At 45.0% G+C, this 19,210-nt stretch overlaps 1 protein-coding gene across 12 annotated transcripts in view; it reads left to right on the forward strand.

Moving 5' to 3' along the window:
- SEPTIN11 (septin 11) overlaps positions 1 to 18,955 on the forward strand; it is a 462,217-nt gene extending 443,262 nt beyond the window's left edge. For 2 of the 12 annotated variants that reach the window (XM_069626333.1, XM_069626331.1), the window contains 2 exons: positions 4,060 to 4,128; positions 14,496 to 18,955. In XM_069626333.1, coding sequence (XP_069482434.1) covers positions 4,060 to 4,084 — 25 coding nt within the window. In that variant the 3' untranslated portion in view covers positions 4,085 to 4,128; positions 14,496 to 18,955. Of the gene's footprint in view, positions 1 to 1,625; positions 9,320 to 13,890; positions 13,941 to 14,495 lie in introns of those variants that run through there. The other 10 variants (XM_069626330.1, XM_069626329.1, XR_011280413.1 and 7 more) reach the window with 9 other exon arrangements.
- The last annotated feature ends 255 nt before the right edge of the window (positions 18,956 to 19,210 follow it).

Here is a 19,210-nt window from a genome sequence, read left to right on the forward strand (position 1 = left end):
GACTAACCTCACATGCAGCCAGGCACACAATCCACAGAACGTGATGGAATCTCTCAAGTGATAACAGAAAATGTCAATTCAAGCGCACCAAACGCACATTCAGTTTTGGCAGCAGCAAGATGACATATACACACATGCAGAAAAATCCTCAGATTTTATAAAAGCGAGTATATGTAGTTAAAAATGCTCACCCGATTTAGCCAACTTTCAGGTCATACTGGATGACGCAGTGTCTCCCCAGCCTCGTCTGCCCCAACATTCAGATGTTTCACTTTTTGCCCTTGACTCGGGAATCAGCCCATGACCAAAGTAAATTATTCATCAAATGAACAACTTACACTGGCCTTCGCTTGGTGTCCCCTCAGCTAAGACCCCTTGACTTTTCCCTTTTCTTCACCCTGCATTACTCTCGCTTTCAGCATCTACTCTATACATGATCTGTTGCGACACATGCATGGATTGCTTTCATAAGTGGTAGAAGCATGTAGAAAATGCAGCTCTTTCGCACAAAATGCAGGCTTTGAGGTCTTTCATTGGACCAGCTGCAGGTTTAGTGTAGAGGTGAAACAGTAGATCAGCATTCAAGACCTATGGACTTTCTCATCGGATGGGGCAGAGGGAAAGGAGTAGCAAAATAACACACACAGGATTGTTCATTCGTTCATCGTGTGTGTGTGTGTGTGTTTTGCTGCTCGTTTCCCTCTTTGCCACCTGATGAAGTCTATGGGACTTGAAAAGCTGAAGCTGATGCGCTGTTCCTCTGCTGCTTAATATTCCAGTTAGTCCACAAAAGGTATTTCAACCTGCATTTTGCGTGAATTTGAAATGGGACTATCACGGTGTTAAGCATGGCTTTACAATGCTTATGGAACGGACCTTCTCAAAATGTGGGAAAGCTCGGGCTTCTCCTAGCTCGATGCTTCCTCCATGAGGTCTACATGAATGGAGTTTCTCGAAGCCAAGGTGACAAAATGCTGGACTCCAGAAAGCTGTACTTACTCTCTTCTATCCAGGGTGCCTCCAATCACACCTCAGACATTTTGCTCACATCGGTTCTATACACCTTTGTGGCCTCCAACATGAGCTATACGCTCCATGTCAACATTACATATCCTAGTGTCTCTCATGCGCTTTTCAGCACGCGCCTTTTACACGCCTCTTTCTGCTCCTCCACGATCATACACTATAAGCTGCACTCCAGGCTGCCCGGTGGTGTCTATATATGACGGCAGGTAAGGGGCAATTTAAACCCGGTCACTGCCCTTTTTATTAAGCAAGGTGTTGTCCCCTTTTCAAATTGTGCAAACATGTTTCCGTTTGTGGGCTGAGAAGGAAAACCTGCGTAAATTAAGAGACGGTAAGTGGTTAAAGGAAAAGAAACTGAAAGCAAAGTCCAACTGACAATGGGTTTTCACCTGTGGCTTGTGCGTCTGACGTCATCATGTGTTGGCTCTCTTAAATGTTTATGTTAATGCATGAACAGCCACCAAAGCTAAATGCTGTAGTTAGCGGCTAATATGTAGTCAAATGTCTATTCATTTTTAGTGGTATGGTGTGTTGGGGCAGGCAATTTCTGTTTCTAATTCTTTTGTGTTTGTTTTTGTTTTGTTTTCTTCACCTTGCAGTGCAAGCTTCACATAAAACCTGGCAAGCCACGGACGTTCCCGCATTCACCTGCTTACGCAGTAGTGTGTCTCTGCCATCTGTGTACCCCATCTTGATTAACCCATTTGACCGATCCATCCAGTGGGGAGACTGGCAAAGGGGTGAATGAGCGGGGCTGGATGCGGCTAGGACTTTCCCATTAGAAACCGGAACTGCTTTTCCAGGGTTCGACAGCAGGGAGCATGCATAATGTTACACGGCCACGCACTACAATAGACAAAGTAGACAGGCGAGCCCACCCTGATGTGTCATCAGTTTTGCAGAAACTGTGGCCCGTAGGTTTTCAAGTGGTTCATTTGTGTTTCTGTTCCAAGAGGCCCACATTTTCCCCTGCTCGTGCAATTCTTTACAGGTGACCGTGGACCGCTACAGAACCTGTTGGTTAATTATGATGGCATGGTAGCGTATTTTATTGGGATCTTGGATATGCTCGCCAAAATGTGTGGAACATAGCTTTCCTCAAAAAGGGACTACTTTCACCCAGAAATGGAAGGGCGCGATAGATTGGTCCAAGTGTTACATTGAGTTGGCCTTCATATGTGAATGAATCCAGTGGGAGACTATTGGTCTGCCTGAACCCCGGTAAACTCACTTTTTCCGAGCAGAATAGCTAGAATGCTACAGATTTGTCGGAACTACAATTTTATTTCCAAAAACCTGCTGCCAATTTCTAGTTCTACACATGCTGCAAAATGAACATTGCCTGAAGGTCCCCCTCTGAAACCTCAGTGTACTGTATATGATGTGCACTTCTACCAAGTCCTATTACTCTGACTTTCAATGACCCAGGCAGTTAAAACCAAATATGGATGCACCACAAACATATATTTTTTAACTTTGCAATTCATCCAGCTGCTCATGATCTACCTTCTTGCATAGAGAAAAGCACCCAATCATGTGACAGGAACTCTAGTTTGTATACCCATCTTTCGGGTCAATGAAATCTGGGCTCAATTTCAAAATGTTACACGTTATTTACAGAATGCAACGCATCACCACAGCATGAACCAAACTGCATAGTGCTCTGAATTAATAGTGTGATCAGTTGCAAGTCGCCACCACTCATCCCCCAAACCTAGCCCCTATTAAAACGGAAGTTCAAAGAAAGCTTCTGCTCTTTTACAAACTGGGTGCTTTGGGGGAGCAGAGTTGCAAGTTAAAGATTTGGTCGCACTTGTGACCTTTCCATTGAAGGCATGTGTTTCTGCAATAGCGGCCCGTGGGTTGTTGGCATGTCGCACTCACCCTAAGGTATATGGGAACGTTAGGTGTGGAAGTTGAGAAGATACTTTGCATGATTTCCAGACATCATCCCCATTTTTCTTTATTTTTAGGTTCTCGAGCATGAGCCGATAACCCAGTCATACTTCCTTGATGTTGAAATTGACTTAACTTTGTCCTTTTGTATCTTTAATGGCATTTCCTTTCTGGACAGGGTCTTCCCTTTTCTGATGTGGCGGCCCATGTTTACCCTATGACTTCTGGATTTCCCTCTCTCCTGCTGATGCTCTGCCAGCGTCCCCTCTGCTTTTAGCTAGGTAGTCTCCTGTTATTTATTACTCTTCACATCACAAATGACACCTTGTTTCCACTAAGCTCACACGCTCGGACTACGCTGCTTCCGTCCACGCATTGGGATCTCTGAACCTCATATTGATTGTATTTCCAAATGCAATTCATTGATCCCCTTTAGAGGACAAGGACCTTGATTTTGCACTTCCTTACATGGGTCTCGGGTGGGTGGGGAGGTAAATAAAACTGCTCTTATCTACACTAAAGTGTCTTAAAATCACTGATTCCTGAACTGAGGGTAAGTGGTTGGGGTGGTGGTGCCCTCTAATTGGGGCTGTCGGCTTCCCTCCTCTACGGAGTTCAGGCAATATTGGGGAGGACATTTTAGGATTTGCTTAAGCTTACGCCAAAGGATGACTGGTCCAAGATCCTTTTCCATTCCCGCATGCGTTGGCAGGGTAATACCTCGCTGGGTTGTTTCAGGTACTTTATAATCAGTTAACGAACTCTGCAGTTGTATGTAATCCCTCATTGTTCTTGCATGCCTACTGTCGGACTGCTTGTTTTGTGTGCTTTGCCTCATATGCTTCTCTCTTAGTTAACCGTGCTTGGCATCGTGCCCGCCTGGGTGACTGTTAGCTTTGTGTTGATGCTTTTTAACTACTAGATTCCTCATCCTGCATTCTTTAAGGTTGTGGCAACACTCCCTCAGGGGTACTATCGTTTTGGAGATGTCTACCTGTGGCTTGTAGCCCTCCCGCCACACATTAAAACCCTTTGCTTCATGCTATTTTGCTGACTAATAGGATGTGTTGTGCTCTCTCTGGCCCTTGGGTTACTGCTGTACCTTTCTTCTCTTTCTGTGTCTGCCTCTCTTCGCAGTAGTCCTTGGCTGTGCACGGAATAAATGCTCACGGAAAACCCTATCTGGATGTGCTTTCACCACTGCATGTAAGTATGCTGTGACCACCGGAAGACCTTTTAGTTCTGTATTTATCATGGTTGTGATTGCTGCTTTCTTTTTCCTTTAAAAATAAAAATAAGTATATATTTGTTCCCCAACACTGTTCCTGTAGACATCTGCACAGCTAGACTCAGTTCATTGGGCGTTCATAAAACAGCTTCTGGAGGTGTCCATTTAGAAAAGGTTGTTACTTAGTTGAAAACATATCGATTCCTGCCCTGCAGTATTACTTTGAATTGCTGAATTCTTTCGTTCTGGGTCGTTGTATATTTATGTATAGCCATATTTATAATGAGGTTTTAACTCGGGCAAGAGTTCCGTATGCGGAGATCCACAGCAGTGCTTCCTTCTCCCTTACAATTGTCTCAAAGTCAGTGAGTTTCACTGCTGACGGGTCTTCACGTGCAGCTCTGTCCCCTTTCTGGTTAGCAGTGACTTTGAATATATATGTCGGCTTCTTAATAACAGTACCCCTTTCTAGCTGGCATGGCCCAAGCCTTCAGCATTCATCTCTTAGGTAAATGGTGGTCAGTAACTCTATTCCACTGTAACCTAGCGCACAATGCTGGGATTGCGTTATTGTAATCCTGCATGCCACTTTCATATTATCTCATCACACGTGTGTATCAGCCAGAGACATGCATCACCCACAATGATTTGCAGAATATAAATAACATTCTTTTCACGGATGAGTGAGCTGTACTACTTTAAGCATAGCGCACACTGTGAACTCAAATAATTAGATGGCTGTGGGTAAAAATGGGTGCACATCTAGCTCCCGAGTGGTGCTGGATTGAGAGCATGTGAGATGGATCCCTCCACATCAAGGATCGCTGTGTCAATCCTGGGTTTGGAGGGAGGCATTGCTTCCAGAATCACAGTGTGCAATGTCTCTAGATGCCCAAGAGAACAAGCTCTTAGCAAAGACACGATTTCTATTCCTCTGCAGAAATTCCTCCCTGCAGGCTTTGGTCTGATGGGTGATTTATCTGCCGTTTGGTTGCCTTCACGAGCCGAGCACAGATTTTAGCATCTCTTGAGTCTGCCTCTTGGGAGACGTACAGCAGCTGCCTAGAGGAACTATGCATTATGTAAGGGACCTTCCCCTGTAAGGGTGCAGGCGGAGAATGACGCACAGGTGGTCTTGTTATTGATATAAACCTTTATTGGTAATGAAAAAGAGGAAACCTAACTTTCTCTAACTCTCAGGGGTTTCCCTATCTCAACTAAAATACGATGGTATTGGTCAGGATGTCTTTATAAACCAATAGTCCACCGTCCTGTGTCAAAAGGTCTTCTTCTGCCCCTCACACTTATAACCAAACTGAAGAGGTAGTGGATCGTCTTGGTCCAGAAGAATGGCTCCCTTCTTCTAGACAGCGGATCACAGTTCCAGTTGTTAGGTGGGATTTTTACCTGAGGGACTGACTCCCTTCCCAGGTCTCAAGCCCTTTCCAAGGCACAACAGTTGTAATGCCAACAGCCAGTACAGATCTCAACTCAAAAGATAAAGTTCCAGTGCAAACATCAATATTCCTTATTGCCCAGAGTTGCTTCTTCACTATTGGGTTTCTGGAGAATGCCTCCCTTCTCCAGCTATCTTGTTCTTTGGTTGTCTACCACTAGGGAGAGTGACTCCCTTCCCCTGGTCTGTGTTCCAGGAGAATTCCTCTCTTCTCCCGGTACTCCAGTAGCACAGTGTCGCAACACCAGGGGGAATGACTGACTGACTTCCCTTGGGTTTTCCTTTTATGGTTTTACACATTTCAACAATACCAAGGGGGAATGGCTCCCTTCCTCTTATTTCAGTACTTCATGAAAAGGAAAGGATTGCTGAGCCTCCAACACTCTGCTTCAGGTAGTTCACGATTTCTTTATCCCAGGGGGAATTACTCCCTTCCCTGGAACACTGGTTTGATCATCCTTGTGAGTTTCAACTGCCAGGAGAATGTCTCCCTTCCCCTGGCCTTACTCAGGGTTAGTTTGACAGTTCACAACACCAGGGGAATGACTCTGTTCCCCTGGCCTTTCTTATATACTCTGGTGGATGTGTGTCCCAGACCCGTATCACAGTCCCTTTAGTGATTTGTCTTGGCAGACATGAGTTACTACACTGCCAGGTACTGCCACAAAGAAGAGGACTAGTGAGGTTCTCCTTTTCAAGATGTGGGTCCCAGACCCTGCTCTCATTTTTTTTACTCCTGTTAGACCTGGTTTACTGTCCTGCTAGGTGCTATTGTTGGAGTATTCCTCTGTGTTATATATGACGTGGCATAACGCGCCTATACACAAGTGTTTCTAGGCGCAACAAGACAAGGAGGGGGAAACAAAGGGAGGACAAAATAACGATCTTACTAGACCTTGTGTCATTCAGATCATGCCCGTGCGGGGAAGAGGGAAGGGGAGAAGTGCCAGGGGGAGTTGAAGGGGGAAGTGCAGTTAACTCACAAGTGCAGCCAACGGTTAGCTCATAAGTGCAGATAGAAGGGACTGTAGGGTTGTAGATACAGACGCTTAAGTGCTGGGGCACCCCGAGGCAGTGCGAGAGCAGCTGGACCTGCAGGAGCCTGAGCCCGAGTTCAGAGGGTAACCAGGTAACCAGTTTGCAGAGCAGTCGGGTACATCAGCAGGGGCGAGGAGGAGAGAAAGCGGAATTGAAAAGGAAGGTCTTGTGTTGCTTGCAGAACTGGAGGTGGTTCTGCTCAAGTTTGAGAGATGCAGCCAAGGAGATGGATCTGCCCAAAACTCTACTTGGAGAAGCGTCTGAGCCTCCTAGTTGGAGGTGGATGAGCAGAGAGTTCAAGAAGGAAGATGTTTTGAAAGAGAATGTTGGAGTTAGACTGGTTTCAGGCCCCAGAAAGCCTTGTGGATGACGCAGAGGGTCTTTAATTTTAACCTTGCAGCCACAGGGAGCCAGTGAAGAGATTTTAGAGCTGGAGAGATACGAAGTCTCACAGTCCTGTTCTGGATAAGTTGTAATGGTTGAAGAGTAGAGGCTGCAATAGTCCAGACTAGAGAGGACCAGTGCTCTGGAGACAGTGAGCTTCTGGGGGACTGTGAGAATAGGAAGAATACCCCTGAGGAGGTGCAGCTGATAGTTTGACTCCTTAGGGATGTCAGAGATGTGAGGAGAGGAGGAGAGGGGTGGAGTCGAAGATGACGCCACGGTTCTTAGCTTCAAAGGTAGGAGCAGGAAGAGGGCCCAGAGTGGGCGGCCAGAGAGAAAGAGGAAAGGAGGTAGTGGGTGTCCCAATGAGGAGGATCTCAGTCTTACTGGTATTTGAGTCCAAAACCCTTGATTTGAGGTTTCTCTTGTCCCCTCTTCTGACCCGACAGCCCATGTACCTTCTGGGTCCCTGTCGTTCCTCATTCAGTGGTCTCGGGCACTCTGACGTCCTTGTTGGCTTCTCCCTCTCCTGCTGCTTCTGCAGCACTTGCAGCATTTTGTTCTGGTCGGGCTGCTCATCCCTCCATGAACGCATTGGCCGGCTGCTTCCTGCATCAGGACTCCCATTTCCCCAGCTCCCCAGTTGGCCTGGTTCTGACGGATCAGGTAGGGACGCCTTGGTTCCTCTCACATCCCAGACAGCATCCTCTCCTTCTTTCCGCTCTCCCAGCTCACGGTTCCTCCTGGGAGGGTCTGACGACAAGGTAAGTCCTTCCTCAGTCTTTATTTGGCATGGGCGATGGTGTCTAGACTGCTCCTTCATGTTCCAATGGGGATTCATTAGGGCTCTGCACCTCCTCCTCGTCTCAGTACCTCTTACTGAAGTCATAGCCAAGTCATCCCTACTCTTCCTTGTCTCATTGAGTGCTCCCTCATCAACCTCGCAGACAAACATGGGAGAGTGTAACATGGAGGTGTGTGGCATGGGAAAAGGGGGTGTGAAGGAGTTGGGTGGAGGTCTGGAATATCGCATTCTCCCGAGATGTCCTCCCTGATCCCCAGAGGGGGAGTCTCTCCCCATGAGATCCACCTGCTGAATACCACCCCCATGGGCACTATCGGGTAGCAGCCTCACCTCCCTGACCTAATGTGAATGGGCTCCCCCTAGGGGGAGAAGTGAAGACAGCTCGGGATTTGTCACACCCCACATTGATTGCAAGGAAAATATGATATGTCAAATCTTTTTATTAACCCCAAACATTATTCAATTTTGTTCCTTACTGACAGTTTCATGGATCATCCACTCGAGTGACAATGTAGGGCCTCTATACTGTCAATCCTTGGGCCCTCAAATTTCAGATCAGTTTGCCTTTTCTTATAGCAATGTAGTGCACAGAAGCCATCTTCCCAGTGATAACGGGGCTAAGGCAGACGCCACCTCAGAGGAAGGTCATTGATCCAACTGTTTGGTGTTAATACGTTTTGCTAACTACAACCTTGGTGTGAATAGAGCCAGCAGTTCACTGTAATCCTGTGCCCAACCCCTTAAAACGAGCTATTTTTTGCCTTCCCTGAGATACCTACACTTGACTGGACAACCGTCAAAGTTCTCTTTATCCTTAAACACATAAATAAACACATAAATAAGACATTTTCGCGGAGCTGAATCTTTGCGAGAATGCCAAACACTCCCCTAGTGATAGAAAACGAGGCACCAGTGGGGGTGTACGACTTGTTTTTCATCGTTCTTACAGTGCCTTGCATAGTTTCCATGATGTTGGAAACATGTGTTGTCATGTTCTGTCAGCTGTTTTGGTTCTGTCTGTTGAGCTTTTCCTGGTGAAAGGCATGCCTTTGCCACTGGCGTTGTCAATCATTGTATACTTTTGCACAAATGAAGGAGCAGTTCCATTTTTCCCAAGTTTTTTCTTTCCTGTTTTTCTTGGAGGACCACTGGGGAGAAGTGTTTGTGTTCACATTTGAAACTCAGTTGATGGCTTATGTCATGAGCCTTTTTGTTTTCTGAATACAACGCTGTCAACAGCAACAGGAATCCTATGTGTGTACTTTTTTTATATACCAGTTGCCTTCATTTTTGCTTAACTTTCTGAAGCTGTTGTGTAACCTCCATACAGTGTTAATGCAGTATTATTGTATTTTGTGTATATAATTGATGTTATCGTTGTTTAATGGTCAAATATATTTCATTTTGAAACCATCATATGTCACTATTTTGTTTTAAATAAAATTACATACACTTGTAATAATGCAATCCCATGAGTGGGGAAAAACATTTCGTTTGTGTTTTTATTTCATTTGTTTTGTGTACCCATTGTTTTATGTCGCCAGCATATATAAATAATCCTGTTAAATAAGCTACAAACACACCCCGTGTTCCCGTTTCGTTTGGGGTACACAGGTTTAACAAAGCAACTTAACAATACGACTCTTTCAGAAGTCTATAGGGATACATTTCTTCAAAATTGACAGATGATCCCTGCGAGTTAACACCGGTCATGATGCCCCAACCTTTTTCAATTGGTTTTTGATTTGGTTGTAGTAAAAGGTCTAGTTTATTATAATTATTTCTTTTTTAATATTTTGAATTGCTTTTTTTCTATTTTTGTGCTCTGGTGTCTTTTTTGAAGCGCATGCCCCACCCTGTGGTCAAGTTCGCATAGCAGCCCAATGTCAAGGTTGTGTCTTACTCCACAAGCGATAGCATGTGAGACAAAGGCAAGCCGTGCCCCCTGCTGGCCAGTCACAGGCATATTTGAGACCCAATCATTGTCTTGCCTCTAAGGGGGTCAGATAATGGGCAGTCTGAAGACCAACCAACGGCCTCAGTAAGCAGTTCTAGTGTTTTAAGAGTTAAAGATTCTGGTAAGTACCTGAAAGAGGGGAATACAAATTCTCAAAGTTCCCCATCACATGTTTTGACCACATTAAAGATGTTTTTAGAAGTACAATTTAATGCAAAAAGGTTTCAGGAGAGAAAAATGCGGGTACACTCCCAATTCCACCAAAGTGATGGTTTCCCAGGGAGAAAATTCTAGGCTGGAATGCCACCAATCACAGCCACCAGAGAGGGGAATGTTCGCCCATGCAATCCGTATAGGTGAGGGTGGCACAAAGAGTGGTACACTCTAACCCGACTTCTGATTTAATAAGTAACCACCCCTGGCATAACCCACGTCAGTGGTCCCATCAGAGAAGGTCCAGGAGTCACGGTTGAAGTGACTGAATATATGGGTTTCCCTGGTTCTGATCTATGATTCCAGTAGCAGGAAGGGGCAAACACCACAGGACAGCAGGTACAACAACGTATTGGAATGAGTAGGTACCCCCAGGACATAGCAGATCAGGGAATCTGAGCCCTTTTGAAGTCATTTTGCATATACAGTACTGAAATCTGCATAATAATTTTCTTTTTTTAAAGGCGATGGATGGTTTTGCATAGGGAAAATAAGTAAAACACTGTTTACTGCCACCAGCCTGTCCTACGTAGATCACAAAGCCATAGGAATAAGAGTTGTCACGCAAGGATAAAAGGATCACACAGTACCACTGTAAAACTCCACTTACAGTGGTATGTGTTACAAAATGGGAATAGCCCACGTTTGTCGTATTTGCTTTTCTCCCGACAGAGTGCCTTTGCCGAACGGTGGCCTGTCGGGAATTAGCGTACATGTGTCCGAGGTCCAGAGAGCAGCACGGAGGACCAGGGTGCATTGCAGTTAGGTGAGGATTGTGAGCAGAGTGGGTGTTGCGGACTAGAGGGGAAGAAACTTAGGAAAGTCTGGTGCGGTAGTGTGGAGGCTCAGAAGGAGGACACGGACACTCTGTGGACATGTTCCAAATGTTTTTATTAAAGAATAAGGCATAGCTTCCCTCTCGCTATGGGATCTTCCCTACCTATATATCTAACTAGAGGGCTCGTCAGTCATCCGTGAATGTCAAAATGAATAAGTCAGCTGTCCAAAACTAGTCTATCTGGCCCTACCACTATACCAAATAAACTAAGGCCAGGAGAAATTCTCCCTTCTACTGAGGCTACTACTTGTATCAGTTTTTAGATTTCTTGTTGGTAATCTTTCGATGGTCTCTAGTTACTTGCGGTATGAGTTCATGGATCTCTTTCACGAGATTGTTGGCTTTTCTCTCCTCCAAAAGAATATCTTTCCTTGACCTTTTTATACTTTCTTTGATCCTTTTTTAAAGGACTCGGAACAACCTGGCAACGTACAAATTCTTCTGTAGTTCTGGCCTTCTAGACAATTGGGGATCACCTTACTCTGACATTCTCTGTCTTGTATATTGTTTACTTTGTTGGTCTCTCTGAGCTTCAATTTATAAGGCTCTCCTTCTCTTACATTAATCTCTTCCTGTCTTGAATAGCTTGTCTGCTTTTCATCTTCACAGGGTATTCGTTTCTTACACCTATGTTCTCTGTCTTGGGTATTTCAATGAGCATCTTTTCACATTAATATTGTTCCAAAGGTTTTATCTGTACTTCCAATCATAATATTCTCTTTCTCTTATGTTGTTTGTTAAAGGCCTGGGTACTTCCCCTTTTCCCATGGTAGTGATATCCAAGGTTGCATTCTCTCCTTCTTAGGGACTTCAATGATTCTCTTTCTTGCATCAAAGCAATTTAAGTTCATCAGTTTTGTATTTAACTTTTCTTTACTTGTACTGGGACGAGTTTTTGAACTGTAAATCAAATCCCTGTACAACAAAGGTCTCCCAGTCTTCCCATTCTCCCCGTTACCTTCATCAACGTAGGGTACCACCTCCGGGCTCCATGCCTGTCTGGGAGCTTCTCTCTCGGTGCTCATTGCTGTCAGCTCACTGTCCTCTTCCTCTTATTAGGATTCTCTCTCGCTTCCGTGACATCCCGGTGTTCCTTCAGGTAACCGGTCGGATTGCCAGTTCGTTCCTCAGGATGGTATCAGCGTTGGTTTGTGGTCTGCCTCCCCACCATGTATCCTTTGTGGTTACATCACCACCCCTGCTTCTTGCATCTGGGATACGCTGAGTCTTTGGAATCTCCCCCTTCAGTTCAGCGCAACTTTCTCGAGGGCTCCGCGGATCACTTCTGCTCTGCCTCCTTTGGGTGTTAGGCAGGAAGGGGACCTTCCATGCCTGCGTATGCGTTCCTCGCTCTCTACATTGTTTGGCCTGAACTCGCTATTTAACGTTCTCATCTCAGTTGATTGGAGGTTTGTATTTAAAGGGACACATTCTTTCTTCTTGATAATGATAGATTGGCTTTTTCTCCACCCAAGTCTTGGGACTTGTTCGTCCTTGGTATTTTAGAGAGTCACATTTATGCTATATGTTATGGTTTCAGATGTTTCTCACAGGAATGGGAGTCCTTGTACCCTAAGGGGGTGTCTCTCCCAGTGGGGTCCCACTTGCCTCAACCATTAGGGAAGGGTGTTAACTGCCTAGCCTCACAAGAGGCGAGCCCCACCAACCTCCTGGCGTCTTGGGGAGAAGGGACGAATTCCCTCGATTTGTCACATTAGGAAGAGGACCTGGCGAGGTGGGCAATTAGCAGGAGGTTTAAACCCTGGTAGTTGCAGTGGTGTCCACTGCAATTTTGAAGATATCTTTGGAGGGTGCAGGGGAGAGGGGCCTACGGGCATTGTGGGTGTTTCCCCCGTCCAGGAAGGAGGCACTGGAGGGAGCGGGGAACGACTGTGATAGATGGTTGCACAGGCAAAAGGATCTGAGGAAAAAGCAGGTTTGATTAACCAGCCCTGTGACTATCTGTCATGGATCCACAAAACAAAAACACTGGAAAACCTAAAAAGGGTGAAATGGTCTCCCTGACCTGGTAGCCTCAGGGGTTTACCAGTGTCCGGTGAGCGAAGCTAAAATGTCTTGGCTTACCTCGAAAGTTAGCCAAAGTTCCAGGATGTAGACAAATATGCTGGGGGTTCCCATTGAAATCAATGGGGGAGGAAAGTAGCAAAAAGAAAATGTTCCCTAGCAAGTGTAACAGCTGGTACTTGCATTTTAATGGGATAAATATTTATTAAATACACAACCTCTTAGATGCAAGGCACGAGTGATGAATACGCACTTGATTGGCGCGACATACACCTTAAGCTACTGCGGCCGTTAGTCACACTATTACACACAGCATTTACATTGAAGTGGAAATATATACATTTTTTTAGATGCAAGGCATGACACACTTTGAAAATCTATTTTTATTGAACATCAAACATCGTTTAATCTTTAAGTGTTTGTGTTGATCGTTCTTTACTACACACTAACGGACCCCTTTGGACGCACAAAAATATTACATTTTATATTAAACGTAAATGGTCGTTTGTGCTGAGCATTTTCTTTTTCACTGGGCCTCATTACGACCTTGCCGGTCCTGAAACAAGGGTGGCCGTAAGCTTACCGACACGTCTGACCTTGCCGGGCGCAGCAGCCCCGGTAGGCAAACTCATCATGGAAGCATCGGCACCGTTACTTAGTAACAGTGCCGATGCTTCCATGAAACCATTCCCATGGAGTCCTATATGGGAATGGGGACTAAGATTTACCGGCACCCAGCTTAGCTTCCTGGTCCGCTGGGACTTGGAATGTCCTGGTGACACTGGAAGCTAGGTGCCAGTAAATTATTACGAGTCCGACAGGCAACCCGCCGGAAGCACCGGCAGGGCTACCGCCGGACTCATAATGAGGCCCACTGACTTAACAAAAAAGGATATAAATCTTTATTTTAAAACAAGGCATTTTATATACAAATAAAGGTGCATGATGAAAACATGTTCTTTTATTCAGCACCTGACATTTATTAAACTTTGTCGCATCTAGTGTTGATATTTCTCTATTACAGGCTGCCACCCAATTTTGCACACACGCACAGGCATCTGCAAGCGTCCTAAGGTGAGCATATTGTGAGGATCTTAGTAAAAGTGTGTCCAGATGTATTAAACCTTTAAATCAAAGGGCTCAGTGACTTCCCAGTTCACCCAGAGCCCAGACCTTCCATTTCACCTTACCTACTTAATGCCTGCGCCATCCATCTGCGGGCTGAATGAAACATATAGACTCTCAGAGGACAGCTACAGACTTACTTCCCCATTACATAACCCCTAGCCCAGCCCCCCAGCTCTACCTCCACCCAACTATCGTGCATTCTGTTCCCTTCCCTTCCAGTCAGAAGCAAACTTGTTTTTGCTTGCATGCACAACATATATATTTGTTGACATTGTCATGCGTTGTAGCCTTTCTTTTTGTATTGAAGTGACTCTTACACACTCCTGTTGGTCCTTTTGTGTTTGGTTAGGTGCTATAGTTATCACCAATTGAACTCTTGCTGTGCTCTGTAACACCATGCTTGCACGTCAACTCGTATGTGATGTTGTCCCTGATCATGATTGCTCTTTTCCTATATTCAATTCGTCTTTCTCTTTCTCGTCTTATTTCTCCCTCCTCTAGCTTCTTTATGTAACCACCCTTGTGCCAGCACTCCTCGTCCTCCTCCTCTTCTTCTTAAAGGTATTAACACTGTGGATGTGCAGCTTTCTCCCAATTCGACGACTTTTGGAAGCTCGCTCCTTATCTCACAGGCCAGCCTTTTCTCTGCATCATGTTTGGGAACTTGTGCCTGCTTGCTCAGTGACCTCCACTAGTCCAAATATCGGTCTTTGCACTCTACACAAACTACGCTTTTACTACACAACTTTTTGCAGCTTACCAAAATGTTTGCAATCCAAATGGCGCCATGAAGCATTCAGTTGAAGTCTAATGGAGGGTGCTGCTGTTGGAAGGGAGACCTGTAACCCACATACCTGCTGGACATCCAGGGGAGACTTCTGATGGCCGGATTCGTCTTCTGCAGGATATAGCAGCTCTGTTTCATCTCGAGTGGATGAAACTGGGCGAAGCAGTTTTGCATCTCCAGACAAAGTTTTCTACTTTAATTACAGCTGCTGCGTTCAATGAAGATGCACTTCGTTCTAAAATGTACCCACTGCCTGTGCTTTGATGGAGATACAGTAGCTGTCAATCTTAATTCCTTTCTATATCTTTTTCTAAAATGTGTTTATTTTAATTATTTATTTTAAACTTACACTGTACAGAAGCTTATGTATGTATTTCATTCCTTTGGTGTCGTTTACAGAACAATGTTTAGCTTAATAATGAGTACGTTTTAGAGTATTTTAGGGGTAACTAAAGTAGTCGGTATAGTTTCACAAGTGCCAAAATTGTGTTTCCAACCTCACAGTGATAGTATCAGTATCTCACACCAGTCGACTGCTGCATGGCTGCTAAGAACCTGCTCTGTGGGATCGAGATCACACTTCTTAAAACTTCTGCTGCAAAAATGTATTTTCTGTCTAGTTGGTCAGGTTTTTTAACCATATCTTTGTCACAAAATACTTTAAAAATGAAGGCAGGGTAAATAAGTGTTTTTCTTTTTGCGGTGCACAAGGTATCTGATATCCACTCGGAGCGTGGTTGCTCGCTAAGCTCCAGTTTGGTGTTGCTTGCTGTGTGTGTGTGTTTATAGAAGCATATGAATGCAAATAGGATTACATAAATCTAGGTATGCTGAGATAGAGAGAGCGCATTGCCCTTCAATGTTAACTCGATATGCGGTGCAGTAGAGGTCCCAAAACCCCTCTCTCTAGGGATGTCGGAGATGAAGAAAGGGCGAAGGACTGTGCAGAAAATGGCAAAATATAATGTCTCTCAAGTCTGCGAATACCATAACTGGAACTTCTTTATTGCAGTAAAATAATTGATGTACGATCTACATATGTTGCATGGCAGTCACTCTCTTACGCTGTTGGATATTTTTAGATGCAGCGCAATTATAAATGGCTTCAAACCTACGCAATTCAACTACAGATTGAATCACAATGCTAACAACCCATCCTAGAGCACCAACTATTTAAGAGCTACTGCAACTCTGGATGTCGCATATTGAACTGCGTATGCATGAAGCCCTTTTCTGAGTACAAGCTCTCCAAGTACATCAAAGCTAACCTGAAGAAGTGACAACTTACTGTCACGATACACAAAGCTGCCTCCTACGACAACAGAATATCAGACGCGAGTTTCAATACTAAAGAACTCTTCGCCATACTAAAAGTTGGAGACGCAATGTTACCGAACACCCACACTAGGGCTGACGAACTCTGGTCCACCACCATTGAAGACAAATTGACTTACTTTGCAACAAAATGAATCGTGTAGCCAAGCCCATCACTCTGGCCACCTATGGAGGATCTGCTCCAGCTACTACGGCCACTCTGCTGCCCTTCTTCACCAAAGTGTCTCAAATGACAATACTAGAGACCATCCAAACACTAAAACCCTCTACCTGCACGAGAGATGTCTGCCAAGTGCACATCAAACTCTGCGTCCCTACCAAAACCCCTATTATAATTGACTTTGTCGATGCTTCCTTCAAATCATGCACTGTCCCCAGCTGTCTCAAAGCAGCCTGGGTCACGCTGCTCTTTTAAAAACCCTCTCTAGACCCGGCTGCCCCCACCAACTACTGCCCCATCACTAATGTGCCCTTCCAGCTTAAGATATTAGAACGCATTGCTTACACACAAATACAAAAATTCTTAGAGCACCACCTCCTACTTGGAGCTAAACAGTCCAGCTTCCGACCCAAGCACAGCACCGAAACTGCCTTACACGACCTTAATATACAGTAGGATAGTATTCATGACAGTGGTAACCTAACTCTCCTCCTCCCCCTTGACCGCTCAGCAGCCTTTATTCTGGTAGATCATGACACTCTGCCAGCACCTCGGCTCCAACCTCCACTTCTCCATGGAAGCCATCACCTGGATCAGATCTTTCCTCAGTGATCGCACCTCGATAGTTTCCATAGATAACATGGCCACTGACCCCATCCCAGTCCCCCTTGGTGTCCCCCAAGGCTCCTTTGTGTCCCCCACGTTATACAACACCTACACCAAACTGCTCTTTGGTATCCTTGACTCCCTTGGCACCACTTATACAAATTTTGCAGACGAAACTCCAATCCTCATCCCTATCTCAGGTAGCTAGATCTAGGATACTACCACCATAATCCATGTGTACAGTGTGATACAAAATTGAATGGCCACACATAATCCCTGTCTCAACAATGATAAAACTGACCTACTCATGGTTGGCTGTTGCCAGCACCTTAAATCCCTGAATACCTCCTACTCCTCCTTCCACATCAATGGTGTCGCTATGCCGGTCCTCAAACAAATTAAAAACCTTGGGGTTTACCTCGATGCCGAGCTCACCATGATGAAGCACATCAAGGCCCTTGCCTCCTCGACAGCGTACACATCCAAGCTCATATCATTGAGCAGAAAGTTTCTACCTACCAACAACTGCCTCACTCTATCGACAGCCCTCATACTCAGTACACTTGATTACTGCAATGTACTTCTCAAAAGCATGTCGGCTTCCAACCTCGCTAAGCCCCAAGTCTTCCAAAATAAAATACTGCATGCAGCCCTGCTGCTCGGCCGCTTGGACCACATCACAGCTGCTGGCCGCGATTCCCACTGGCTGCCCATCAAAGCCCGGATTGACTTTAAGACCCTATTGATTGCCCACCGGTGGATCCACAATAAAGCCCCCCTCCACCCGAACAACACCATGACAAGGAAACAGAAGCGCCTCTTGCAATCTTCCAGCAGTATTTCACTGTCCAGCTACGCTTTAAATGTCTCGGAGCAGGTGGTACGAGCTTCAGTGTCACTGCACCCACCCTTTGGAACTCCTTACCACCGGCCATAGGGAATGAACCTTCCTATGCAACATTCAAGAGACATCTAAAAACGTGGCTATTTGACAAGCATGACTAAGCGTTCCAGCCGTGCTGTACTAAGGGTAACCCGCTCACACTGAAACCTTTGGCGCATGACTTCCCACCAGACCCCAACTTTTGGCGTATGACCATCCACTGTTGTGCTCTTAAACTATTGTGCTGTTTGTCTCTACAAAAACCGTGATTAAAAAAAACTGGGTTTGGGCGTTACAAAAATGTTATAAATAAATACAATATTTATTTTTTCGCTCTGAAGAAATGAAAAGTAACATGTTCTATGATGCCTATAGGTGGTTTTTTTGTCACCAAATAAACTGGCATCCAAATGGTATTGAGCCAATTTGTGCAGACTGTCCCTTTGCTCTTTCTTTACCACGTTGACGTACATCCACGCGGAAAAGGCATGTTCTCATTAATCTCACTTGAATTAAAATATACAGCATCTTAGTTATGGCTCTTCGGGTAGCGGCACCTCCTGCGTGTCTTTGCTAGAGGCTGTTTCCTGGCACCGAAGACCAGTGGCTAAGAAGAGCTCTGCTATCGAACACCCACTCAGTTGCAAACCAGCTACTGGGCAGGGTAACTGAGCCTGAAGGTTTTGGTAATAGCTGAATAAATAATGTATATATGAAGTCTGCCTTGAAGAAGTACGGTTAGGAGAAGTCTCTTCTCTGGCACCTATGATGGTAGCATGCCATATTACACCAGGGTCTGCTACAGGCTTAAGGAACGCCCTAGTGGAATGCCACCCCTTTGGCTTGATCTATGAGTTTGAAAATGAGGTCTGGGACCTAGAACCCGAATAGTCCTATGAACGGGGAAAACTCGAGGAATCCAGGCTAAGGTGTGCACCTCTTGTTGGATGTTCATGTACCTATCACAATGGAGATCTATTCGCAGCCTAAATCGTGCACCAAATGGTGCCCTTAACCCGTTATTGGGGAAAAAACATTCTTCTTTGGTGGTCCATTCGCTAGATTCATTTTCTGATTCTACGCAGGTGTGTTGCTGTTCTTTAGTCTTCTAAGCTTGTTTTAATGAGGCACAAGCACTTCTCTTTTAAAGATTGACCATTTATTTTGTGAATAAAAAGCACTTACGAAAAGCTGACTGGTGTTTTGTAGTTACCGTCATAAAAATGCCATGGCTGACTTTGGGCAGGCCATGCTCGTTTTAAATGACACTTTTAATTCTGCATGTGGAAATTCTTGCATGCTTCGAGATTAAGAAAAACAGTATATAATTTAAATGTACATTGAAAGAAAATGGTATCGCACACTGATTTATTTTTCCACTATGAGTCCAAGTGGCAAAACGGAGAAACCTACACACAAAGAATGTACGCCCAGACCATTACACT

The sequence above is a fragment of the Ambystoma mexicanum genome, chromosome 6p, assembly GCF_040938575.1.
Source record: "Ambystoma mexicanum isolate Mex_15411 chromosome 6p, UKY_AmexF1_1, whole genome shotgun sequence".
Lineage (NCBI taxonomy): Eukaryota > Metazoa > Chordata > Amphibia > Caudata > Ambystomatidae > Ambystoma > Ambystoma mexicanum.